General features: G+C 49.9%; 1 protein-coding gene across 1 annotated transcript in view; it reads right to left on the bottom strand.

Moving 5' to 3' along the window:
- Positions 1 to 12,741, bottom strand: part of CCDC40 (coiled-coil domain 40 molecular ruler complex subunit) — a 63,761-nt gene that overhangs the window by 22,356 nt on the left and 28,664 nt on the right. The window contains exon 10 of the mRNA XM_037993233.2: positions 12,499 to 12,620. Within this exon, the coding sequence (XP_037849161.2) occupies positions 12,499 to 12,620 (122 nt within the window). The remainder of the gene's footprint in view (positions 1 to 12,498; positions 12,621 to 12,741) is intronic.

The raw sequence follows: 12,741 nt of genomic DNA, 5'->3' as shown, positions 1-12,741 counted from the left end.
GAAGAGAACTGAAAAGAACAACGGCAATTTCTGTGTGTTCTGATGTGAAATAACTCTAAGACACAGCACAAGAAAAACCGAGGTACAGAGCGGAACACACCAAGCTGCCACGGGTGATTTTTAAGTGGAGAGAAACGCCTCAGAATAATGCATATGCATGCATGAAATGTATCTGGAAAGGCTTTTATGAAACAGTAACAGGTTGCTTGGAAAAGAGAATTGAAAGACTTGGGGATCGATGTGAGAAAAATATGGAAGGTATTATTCTAGTCCAAGAAGAAAGTACTTCTTGAATATTCAAATAAACACTTATTCGAAGGATAAGACACTATCAATAGAGAAAAGAAGCCTGGCCCACATGGTGAAACCCCATCTCTACCAAAAATACAAAAAAAAATTAGCCGGGCATGGTGGTGTGCACCTGTGGTCACAGCTACTTGGGAGACCGAAGCATGAGAATCACTTGAACCCCGGAGGCAGAGGTTGCAGTGAGCTGAGATTGTTCCGCTGTACTCCAGTCCAGGTGATAGAGCAAGACTCTGACTCAAAAATAAAAAAAAAAAAAGAAGATACTGGAGAGATTTGCCATGTCCATGAAGCAGAAAATTTAATATTATTAAGGCCTCAATTCTCCTCAAACTGATCTATGGACGCAATGTAATTTCAGTCGCATCCCGGAAGGCATTTTCCCCCAGAAACTGACAAGCAAGTTTTAACATTTAAATGGAAACCTAAAGGACACAGAGTAACCAAAATAAGTTTGTAAAACAACATCAAAGACTCAGACTATCTGATTTTAAGATTTTCCGTAAAGCTCTAGTTAGAAAGACAACGTGGTATTAGTGAAAGAATGACAAAAAGATCAACGGAACAGAATCGAGAGTCCGGAAACAGACACACACACACACACACACACACACACACACACACACACACGATCAACGGATCTTTGACAAACGTGTCACAGGATTTCAACAGGAAAAGGACAATCTTTTCTTTTTTTTTTTTTTTTTTTTTGAGACGGAGTCTCGCTCTGTCGCCCAGGCTGGAGTGCTGTGGCCAGATCTCAGCTCACTGCAAGCTCCGCCTCCCGGGTTCCCGCCATTCTCCTGCCTCAGCCTCCGAGTAGCTGGGACTACAGGCGCCCGCCACCTCGCCCGGCTAGTTTTTTGTATTTTTTAGTGGAGACGGGGTTTCACCGTGTTAGCCAGGATGGTCTCGATCTCCTGACCTCGTGATCCGCCCGTCTCGGCCTCCCAAAGTGCTGGGATTATAGGCTTGAGCCACCGCGCCCGGCCAGGACAATCTTTTCAACAAGCGCTGCTGGGACGACTAGAGAGAGACACACAAAACCTGCGCCTGGACCCCACTCATACCACAACAAAAGTGAACTTGAAATGGACCAGATGCCTAAATGCGAGACCTAGAAAACTTTAGCGGAAAACCTGGGAGAAAATCTTCGTGACCCTTAGAGAGTTTTTTTTTTTTTTTTTTGAGACGGAGTCTCGCTCTGTCGCCCAGGCTAGAGTGCAGTGGCACGATCTCGGCTCACTGCAAGCTCCGCCTCCTGGGTTCAAGCCGCCTCCTGCCTCACCATCCTGAGTTGCTGGGATTACAGGTGTGAGCCACCGTGCCCGGCCAGAACTCTTTTCTTTTCTTTTCTTTTTCGAGGTGGAGTCTTGCTCTGTCCCCCAGGCTGGAGTGCAGTGGCGCGATCTTGGCTCACTGCAAGCTCCGCCTTCCGGGTTCACCTCATTCTCCTGCGTCAGCCACCACACATCTGCTAATGGCTATATTTCATGGCTAAAATTAGATGACTGGTAATATCAAATGTTAGCGAGGACGTGGAGCAACTGGGACTCTCATAAACTGCTGGAGAAAATGCAAATTGGAACGAGTCACTTGGGAAAACATTGCAGCAGTTGTTTTCTTGTTTGTTTGTTTTTGAGACGGAGTCTCGCTCTGTCACCCAGGCTGGAGTGCAGTGGTGCAATCTTGGCTCACTGCAACCTCCACTTCCAGGCTCAAGCAATTCTCCTGCTTCAGCCACCTGAGTAGCTGGGATTACAGGTATGTGCCACCATACCTGGCTAATTTTTTGTATTTTTGGTAGAGATGGGGTTTTGCCATGTTGCCCAGACTGGTCTCAAACTCTTGAGCTCAAGCGATCTGCCTCAGCCTCCCAAAGTGCTGGGATTACAGGTGTGAGCCACTGTGGCCTGCAAGCACTTGTTATAAAGTAAAATGCACGTTGAGCTGGAACCTCACTTCTAGGTACAGGCCGACCTTGGAGATACTGTGGGTTCAGTTGCAGACCACCACAATTAAGCGAGTATCACAGTAAAACAAGTCACACAATTGTTTTTGGTTCCCCAGTGCATACAGGCTGGGCGTGGTGGCCCACACTTGTAATCCCAGCACTTAGGCTGAGGTGGGCAGATTACCTGAGGTCAGGAGTTTGAGACCAGCCTGCCAACATGGTGAAACCCCGTTTCTACTAAAAATACAAAAATTAACCAGGTGTCGTGGTGGGCACCTCTAATCCCAGCTACTGAGGAGGCTGAGGTAGGAGAATCCCTTGAACCCAGGAGGCAGAGGTTGCAGTGAGCTGAGATCACACCACTGCATTCCAGCCTAGGTAACAGAATGAGACTCCATTTTTAAAAAGAAAAAGAAAACTTCATTGCTAAAAAATGCTAACAATCACCTGAGCCTTTATCAAGTCATACTTGATAAAGTATGCTGGTAGAGGGTCTTGCATTGATGTTGCTGGCTGCTGACTGATTAGGGTGGTGGTTGCTGAAGGCTGGGGTGACTATGGCAATTTTTTTTTTTTTTTTTTTTTTTTGAGACAGGGCCTGGCTCTGGTTCTGTCACCCAGGCCGGAGTGCAGTGGTGTGATCTTGGCTCACTGCAACCTCAGCCTCCTGGGCTTAAGCCACCTCCTCCCTCAGCTTTTTGAGTAGCTGCGATTACAGGTGCACACAACCCCACCTGGCTAATATTTGTATTTTTTGTAGAAATGAGGTTTCACCATGTTGCCCAGGCTGGTCTCCAACTCCTGAGCTCAAATAATCCGCCTGCCTTGGCCTCCCAAAGTGTTGGGATTACAGGTGTGAGTCACCCCACCTGGATGGCAATTTCTTAAAATAAGACAACAGTGAAGTTTGCCACATGGATTGACTCCTCTTTTATGACAGATTTCTCTGTAGTATGTGATGCTGTTTGATAGGATTTTACCCACGCAAGACCTTCCTGCAAAATTGGAGTCAATCCTGTCAAACCCTGTTGCTGCTTTATCAACCAAGTTCATGGAATATTCTAAATTCTGTGTGTGTGTGTGTTTTTTTTTTTTTTTTTTGAGACGGAGTCTCGCTCTGTCACCCAGGCTGGAGTGCAGTGTTGCAATCTTGGCTCACTGCAACCTCCGCCTCCCGGGTTCATGCCATTCTCCTGCCTCAGCCTCCTGCGTAGCTGGGACTACAGGTGCCCACCACCACAATTTTTGTGTGTGTGTTTTTAGTAGAGACGTGGTTTCACCGTGTTAGCTAGAATGGTCTCGATCTCCTGACCTCGTGATCCACCCGCCTTGGCCTCCCAAAGTGCTGGGATTACAGGCGTGAGCCACCATGCCCACCCAGAATATTCTAAATTCTTTGTTAATTTCAACAACGCACATGGCATCTTCACAGGAGCAGATTCCACGTCAAGAAACCGCTTTTTTTGCTCATCCATAACAAGCAACTCCTCATCCATTAAAGTTTGATCACGTGAACGCAACGATTCCATCCCATCTCAGCTCTGCTTCTCATTCTAGCTCTTGCTGTTTCCACCACATTGGCAGTGACTTTCTGCACTGAAGTCTTGAACCCTCAAAGTCATCCACAGGGGTTACAATCACTTCTGTTAATGTTGATATTAGGTCGGTGCAAAAGTAATTGCAGTTTTGCCATTAAAAGTTATATTTTGGGGCTGGGCGCGGTGGCTCACGCCTGTAATCTCAGCACTTTGGGAGGCCGAGGCGGGCAGATCACCTGAGGTCAGGAGTTCGAGACCAGCCTGGCTAACATGGTAAAACCCCGTCTCTACTAAAAATACAAAAATTAGCTGGGCATCCGGCCTCAGCAGAGACCACCCCTGCCTTCACCCTCTGAGCTTTGCATGTTCCACTAACCCTGGGTGGGCAGCAGATGGAGGTGTACACACACAACATGTCTTAAGTTTGCTGTCTTAAATGGGGGCAGTCCGTGGCTTTGCCGAAAACCAATTACAATAGTTAACGTCAAAGGTCACTGATCACAGATCACCATACCAGGCGATGACAGTGAAAAAGTCTGCAATATGAGAACAACCAACGTGTGGTGCACAGGCAGGAACGGAGCACAGGCTGCTGGAGAAATGGTGCCAACGGACTTGCTCCACACGGAGCTGCCATCAACCTTCAATTTGTAAAAAATGTGATTCCTGTAATCCCAGCACTTTGGGAGGCCAAGGTGGGCGGATCACAAGGTCAGGAGATCAAGATCACCCTGGCTGACACGGTGAAACCACATCTCTACTAAAAAATACAAAAAATTAGCCAGGCATGGTGGCAGGCGCCTGTAGTTTCAGCTACTCGGGGGGCTGAGGCAGGAGAATCGCTTGAACCAGGGAGGCAGGGGTTGCAGTGAGCTGCAGTCACCCCAGTGCTCTCCAGCCTGGGCGACAGAGTGAAACTCCGTCTCAAAAAAAAAAAAAAAAAAAAAGCAATTCCATGTAGTAGGAGAAGGTGAGACACATTGAAACGAGATGCGCCTGTCTTTATCCAAGAGAAACGGAAACAGGTATCCACACAAAGATCTGTTCAGAACAGTCACAGCAGCTTTCTTCATGGCATTCCGAATGTCCATCAGTTGGTGGATGGACAAATACATCTGATGTATCCATGCAAGGGAATGCTATTCAACAATAAATAGGAACAGACCACTGATCTTGCAACATGGGTGGGTCTCAAAAGCATGATGCCAAGTGGAAGAAGCTAGACGAGAAAAGCTACAGACTGTGCGATTCCATTTATATGACATTCTAGAAATGGCAGAGCTATAGGCACAGAAGGCGGCACAGCGGTTGCCAGGGCTGGAGGTATGCAATTTTGTACATAAATTATCCCCAGTAATCCTGACTTCAAGTAAATAAGTTACTCATTTTCTTTTTCTAGGAAGGAGCGGCCTTATAAATATCTAAATTTGACAATAAAAATAAGCTGTCTGATTTAAAAAGATACACTTACAAACTGTTTGACAGAACTCCTAACATGCCGGCGGGGGGCTGGGGGAGGAAACGCGTGCCTGAGAGTGCGAGGACATGCTAACGAGTCTCCTTGTCACAAAAGGAGAAAGACGATGGTATTTTAAAATCCTTTTCTCTGATTTTCAAATGTCCTGTAATGCAATCACTTATCCTTGATAAGGATTTTTTTTTTTTTTTTTTTTTAAATCGCACTTTAAAAACTCCGTAGATTAGCAGGCACCAATAGAAAGTACAGGTTCTCGTCAGCTTACGGTGGGGGAGCAGCCCGGCAAACCCATCGTAAGTTGGAAATATCATAAGTCCAAAATGCAGGCTGCGTGTGGTGGCTCATGCCTGCAATCCCAGCACTTTCAGAGACCAAGGGGGTAGGTCACCTGAGGTCAGGAGTTCAAGACCAGCCTGGCCAACATGGTGAAACCCCATCTCTTTTAAAAATACTAAATTAGCCGGGCATGGTGGTGGTGCATGTCTGTAATCCCAGCTAGCTGAGAGGTTGAGGCAGGAGAATTGCCTGAACCCAGGAGGTGGACGTTGCAGTGAGCTGAGATTGAGCCATTGCACTCTGGCCTGAGCGACAAGAGTGAAACTTCATCTCAAACAAACAAACAAACAAAAAACCCAAAATACACTTCCTGCAGATTGCCTGCCAGGTGCCCCAGCTCAGCCCAGCCTCCCTCAGACATGCTCAGGACACTCCCATGAGCCTATGGGTGGCAAAATCATCTCACACAAAGCCTGTTTGATAACAAAGTGTTGGGCATCCATGTAATTTATTGAATACCGTGCTGAAAACCAGGGAGGTTGTGTGGGACTCGAAGCCCAGTTTCTGTTGCCTGCCTGTTGCTTTAATACCATGGTAAAGTCCAAAAATTGTTAAGTCAGGGACTGTCTGTAAACAAAACAAAAAGAACATATGGAATCTAGACTATGCCCCAGGTGTTGGGCCCTGGGCCTCTGAGGATGAAGGGGGGAACGCAGGAGGTGTCCAGCAGCCTGTGGTCAAGGCCGGGTTCTCTCCCAGGATGCTGCCCACGGCTTTTGTCCTCGGGTTGGCCTGCCTGGCAGCCATGGCCACAGCTGAGGGCCTGGGAGGAGGCTGCGAGGAAGTGCGGCTGACCGATTTGCATCTCGGGGTAAAGGGGCGGCGGCTGCGGGCCAAGACCTGTCTGCCCCCTGTATTTCCTGCCAGGAAATAGGACAAAGGCAGGTAAGAGGACGGGTGTTTTTGGCTCCAAGTCCCAAGGGCGTGTGAATTCTGATTAGGTTATCTGCCCCCAAGTACAGTACCGTCCAGGCTTTGTTTTCTGAGAGTGGAAGTGAGCCATTTCCCTGCATACGTGATGGGAAGGGGCTGACTGTGGGTGCCTCGTGGTTATTCACCTCGCTTTGGGACCCATGTTGGATTCCGTGGACCGCCGTGGTCTTTGGAGGGTTGGTGTGGTGGGGCTGGTCTGGTCTCGAGGGTCACACACGGCTCCTTCAGGACTTCTGGCTGCTGGGGAGGGCAGTGTCCAGCTCCCACAGGCAGGCCCGGATGGACAGGGGATGTGCTCACAAGCACGGTCATTCCCCGGTGGGAAGGAGGGACGGGACACCGTGAGCTACCACAGCAGTCCTGACGGGCCTCACCCATGTCCCTGTGTCTGGGGACATTTATTTTTGTTTGTTTGTTTTTGAGACAGGTTCTGACTCTGTTGCCCAGGCTGGAGGGCAGTGGCACCATCTCGGCTCACTGCAGCCTCGACCTCCTGAGCTCAAGCAATCCTCCCACCCAGCCTCCTGAGTAGCTGGGACTACAGGTCTACAGGTGCACACCATCATGTCCAGCTAATTAAAAAAATTTTGAGAGACAGGGTCTTGCTCTGTTGCCCAGGCTGGAGTGCTGTAGTGCAATCACAGTTCACTGCAGCCTCAAATTCCTGAACTCAAGTGATCATCCTGCTTCTACCTCTCAAGTAGATGAGACCACAGGCGCACACCACCACACCTGACTATTTTTTATATTTTATTTTAGAGACAAGGTCTTACTATGTTGCCCAGGCTGGTCTTGAACTCCTGGGTTCAAGGGATTCTCTTGCCTCAGTCTCCCAAAGCACTGGGATTACAGACAGGAGCCACTATGCCCACCCATGGGAACACATTTCTAAGGGGGTTGTTACTCTGTCTTTGGTCTGTGGCCTCAGGTCTGCTGGGTCACCAGTGTCCTTGGGTATATGGGACGTTGGTGGTGACTGGGCCCTACCTGCCAGATCCCCAGGCTAGAAGGAGGCCTGCTGGGGACACTGTGGCAATGCCCACACCCAACCCATCCCACACTGCCTTCCACTCCTTTCTCCTCCACCAGCTGGGGGCAAGGACAGTGTCCCCTTTGACGGGCTACACCAGACCGAGCTGAGCCTGGGGCCTGTCACCCAGGAAATGTGAAATTGCCTGCTTGTTGACTGGCTCTAATTCTGCATTCGGTCTTTCTCCGTCCTGTCCTCCCTCCCCAGGGCAGGCTCCGGCACTCCACACCAAGGGGAAGAGCCTTTGAGGAGTCGTCTCTGCCATCATCAGGACTGAGGGAAAAGTAAGTCTAGGAGATTAGGGCAAGCCCTCAGTTTTCTTTCTTTTTTAAAATTTTTTTGAGACAAAGTCTCGCTCTGTCGCCCAGGCTGGAGTGCAGTGGTGCCATCTTGGCTCACTGCCACCTCCACTTCCCGGGTTCAAGCGATTCTCCTGCCTCAGCCTCCTGAGTAGTTGGGACTACAGGTGACCGCCACCACGCCTGAATGACTTTTTGTATATTTAGTAGAGACGGGGTTTCACTGTGTTAGCCAGGATGGTCTCGATCTCCTGACCTCGTGATCCACCCGACTCAGCCTCCCGAAGAGCTAGGATTACAGGCGTGAGCCACCGCGCCGGGCCGCTTCAGCTTCCTTGGGTTGACGTAAACAGGAAACAGAATAACACGTTTCATGTTTCTCCTGAACTATTATGACTGTGTGCAAAACCCCTGAAAAAACAGGGAAGACAGAAAAAAAAAAAGCAGCCAAGACAAGCACAGCTTCTGAGCTAAGCTTGCAGCTTGTGTATGAGACACGGGGGCAAGATTACGGTTACCGCCTCCTCCACCACAGCAACCCCCCACCAAGGACAGGGAAGTCAGACTGTCCTCAAAGCATTAGGTTGTAGACTCGACATCAGATGAAGAGAGACACGAAGGCATGGGAAAAGAGAAAGGGTGAGGTTCGGCTGGAACCTAATCAAAGGTATTAACTTATCTGAAAAAATGCCACAGGCGTCAGGAGGGAGGAGGGGTGGGGAATGGAATGGAGAAAGCAGCCAAGGTCAGGGTGAGGGTTGCTTGGGGGACACCTCCCGCCCATGTGGTTGGAGTGGCCATGAACTTCGGGGAGGAAGCAGGAAGCAGGCAGGGCTGGGGCCCAGGCATTCTGCCCTCTAGTGGGTCTGCGTCATCGATTCCTGTGTCCTCCTCCCCCACAGATTAGAATCTGCTAGCCCAAGTGTGCAGCATTTGGTTCTTTGGTGTTTATATTCCTTTTTTTTTTTTGGCGCTATCTTGGCTCACTGCAAGCTCCGCCTCCTGAGTAGCTGGGACTACAGGCGCCTGCCACCGCGCCTGGCTAATTTTTTATATTTTTAGTAGACGGGGTTTCACCGTGTTAGCCAGGATGGTCTCGATCTCCTGACCTCGTGATCCACCCGCCTCGGCCTCCCAAAGTGCTGGGATTCCAGTTGTGAGCCATCGCGCCCGGCCTCTTTGGTTTTATATTTCATCATGCACATGAATGGGCTGTTATTCTCAGTTACACGTCAGGTTCTGGTGAGCTCGATTCATGTAAACTAACTCCACGATAAGTGTGCCTTCTCGGTTTGATGGCAAAACTAAGCTTCTGGACCAAGGGGTCCTGCCCCACAGGGATCTTACAGGATGAAGGCTCCAGACATGCCCAGACAGCCACCAGGGTACTGGTCCTGTATGCACCATCCTGACCATCAGCCAGGAATGTCACCATTTTCTAAGATGCTCTACAAATCTGAACATCTCAAGGTCAATATTTGAGGTATAGTTCAGTCACTGCACTCCTAGCTTGGAAGTCCTAAGCAATGTAATAATTTATTTCTGTAATAATGGCCCTGACCTATTAAACCTGTCTCCAAGTTGCTTCTTCAAATCTATCTGGGTGCAAACAGCAAATCTCTGCAATTACTGTTTACACTTCTCACAATGTCCTACATGACCTGCAATTTTAAAAGATTGGCTGGGCGCAGTGGTTCTCTCCTATAATCCCAGCACTTTGGGAGGCCAAGGCAGGTGGATTACCTGAGGTCAGGAGCTCAAGACCAGCCTGGCCAACATGGTGAAACCCCCTCTCTACTAAAAGTACAAAAATTAGCCAGGCGTGGCGGTGCATGCCTGTAATCCCAGCTACTCTAGAGGCTGAGGCAGGAGAATCGCTTGAACCCAGGAGGCAGAGGCTGCAGTGAGCCAAGATGGCACCACTGCACTCCAGCCTGGGGGACAGAGCGAGACTCCATTGCAAAAACAATAAAAATAAAATAAATAGAAGATGGGCCTCACTCCTCCACGGGGCCTTGGTGCACTGAGCTGCAGGTGAAGTCAGGGGCTCTCTCATTCATGAAGTGTTTGTGCATGTACATATTTGGTTAAAATATTCACTGAACATTCTGTGCATACATGTTTTATAAAACAAGATATCTATTTTTTTCATTGATCTGATTGGCACAGTCCTAAAGTGTGACAACACGCTGAGCTGTCAGGGGACTTTGAAACACTGCTGCCGGGGGTGTGACTGTCACAATCCTACTTAGCAATACCCGCTAGACCCAGACATTCCAGGCTTGATGGATAATATAAAAAAAATTAGGCCGGGCGTGGTGGCTCATGCCTGTAATCCCAGCACTTTGGGGACTGAGAGACAGGCAGATCACTAGGTCAGGAGATCGAGACCATCCTGGTTAACACGGTGAAACCCCGTCTCTACTAAAAATACAAAAAATTAGCCAGGTGTGGTGGCGGGCGCCTGTAGTCCCAGCTACTCGGGAGGCTGAGGCAGGAGAACGGTGTGAACCTGGGAGGCGGAGCTTGCAGTGAGCCGAGATAGCGCCACTGCACTCCAGCCTGGGAGACAGAGCAAGACTATGTCTCAAAAACAAAACAAAACAAAACAAAAAAGTCATTCCCTTCACTCTCATGAGTCAACAATATAAAGCCAAAGGGAACACTGTGGTTTGATACAGGCGATGTTTGGTTGAAGCCTGGTTTCCCCTGTAAAGATGCAGGTAGAGGAACCGGAGCCAGCTGTGGCCGGACAAGGGCCCCTCTCCCTGTGTCACGGGGGTTGCCAGCACACCGGGACGAGAGGACTTGGCCATCTGCCCACATGGGCGGCTTTTTCCTCCTGCCCCAATGCTAGGACTCAATACCTGACTATTAATTACACTGCTCAGCTGCCACGGGCCTTGAGAAAAGTCAAGGCTGGGTTCTCTCTGAGCGTCCAGCACCTAGCCTGACTCTCCAAGGCTCATGGCCTGTGAACCCCGCAGTGTCCCCAGGGGAAGGCGCCACCTCTGAGATGTTCTGTGGTCCAGCTCTCCCCTTCATCCCAGACTAACCAGCGTCCTCTCTGCAAACTGTCCTCGTTGCCCTCAGAGACATGGCTTCCTTTTGGTTGCAAAACATTGTAAAAATCGTATTCAATCAGGTCTCCTCCTCCCCAGCCCGCAGTCACTAGCACCCCCTCCCATGACAAGCAAAGGCTCCTGGTTTTCTGGGATCCCCTCCCTAATTTATGTGCAATCACAAGAAAGCGTATACGTTTGTCCAGAGTCTTCCTTCCCTCTTATGCTCCGTGGGAGCACACCACACACACTGTTCTGCACCTCATTGCTTTTTCCACTTAACAGCGTGTCCTGGAGCACTTCCCAAGTCAAAATACAAACACCGCTCATTCCCGCCTTGCCACCACGTGGCATTCCACTGGGATACTTCTACGGGGAAGCTTTCTGCCCGGGGCATCGAGGGTGTTCGCGTGCCTTTGTTATTGTGGTGTTGCTGTAGATAACCAGGTCCAGGAATGCTATGCTCACCAGGGTGCTATGTAATTTTTTTTAAATTCAAGCAATTTTCTGCCTCAGCCTCCCGAGTAGCTGGGATTGTAGGCGCCCACACCACGCCTGGCTAATTTTTGTATTTTTAGTAGAGACGGGGTTTTACTATCTTGGCCAGGCTGGTCTTGAACTCCTGGTCTCATGATCCACCTGCCTCGGCCTCCCAAAGTGTTAGGATTACAGGTGTGAGCCACCATGACCGGCCAGAAATCAGTATGTTTAATCCAGCATTATTCATATGAAAATGTTTTGGTCTAAAAACATTTAAAAACAAAACGGTTTCATTTTGTTTCTTTAGTCCCAGGACCCAAAAGGAAACGCATCTCCTTGTTGTGTGACTGCTGCGGGCCACCTGGCTGTGGGTGCTGTGGGACCAGCCTGTCCCTCATTCCTTGGTCCAGCCTTTCTTGAGCGCTTGTTATATGCCAGGCTCTGTGCTAGGCACAAGGGTTGGAAACTACGAAAGGTGGAGGCGAGGTTAAAGCTCAGCGGGTGAGCCACGTGCCACCACAGTGCCCAGCTTTTGCCTTCCGGGTCCGGACACCTGGTCACCCTGGGTGGTTTTAGGAATGAAGGCAGCACCTGTGTCTCCAACGCCCTGCCCCGAGCCACGCATCCATCCCCAGAAGTGACGGGATGCCCGGAGGAGGCCTCTTCCTCCCTTTCCTTTGGAGATTAAAACAGAATTTCGGTTGGAATGCAGCCCTCAGGCAGAACAATTGGACAGATGGGGTTTCCGCACTCAGGTGGTGATACTGCAAATCAAAGGGACCCTTTACCTCCCAAAGAGACCTTTCTCTTTACCCTGCTCTCTCTGTTTCTACTTAATCCTGCCAGGAAATCTGAGCAGAAGAGCCTCGCTCCTCCCAGTGCCACAGTGTTGGAAAGGATTTAAGAATCGCTGAAATCTTATCAAACAATGAGGGAGCTTTCCGGATGGAAGCCTGGACCCGGGGCTCCAGGTGCACCCTCTGTCCCAGAGATCCGGTGGACCCAGAAGGAGGCGCGTGGGGCGGGCCTGCCACGGACCCCTGGGGTTCCCGCGTGTCCTCGCCGCCTGTGGCCCTGAAGTACCTGAGTGCCTCCAGCACTGCCCTGTGTGCCTCGTCACGGTGCTTCATGCCCACCAGGCTGGTGGCCCACTGCTGCAGGATGCGCCTCTTCTCCATGCTGATGGCATCGATCTCTGTGCAGGCCTGCAGCCAACGGGGGAGAGGGCAGGAATGGCTGTCTCATTTCATTTGCGAGCAAAACCCAAGAACACCGGAGCCTCACATTCCCAAATCTTCCTCTTTTCCTTCTATCACCTGTACTTTC

This window comes from Chlorocebus sabaeus, chromosome 16 (assembly GCF_047675955.1).
Source record: "Chlorocebus sabaeus isolate Y175 chromosome 16, mChlSab1.0.hap1, whole genome shotgun sequence".
Taxonomy (NCBI): domain Eukaryota; kingdom Metazoa; phylum Chordata; class Mammalia; order Primates; family Cercopithecidae; genus Chlorocebus; species Chlorocebus sabaeus.
Note: the sequence above shows the minus strand (reverse complement) of the source record. Positions and strands in the feature narration are given on the sequence as shown.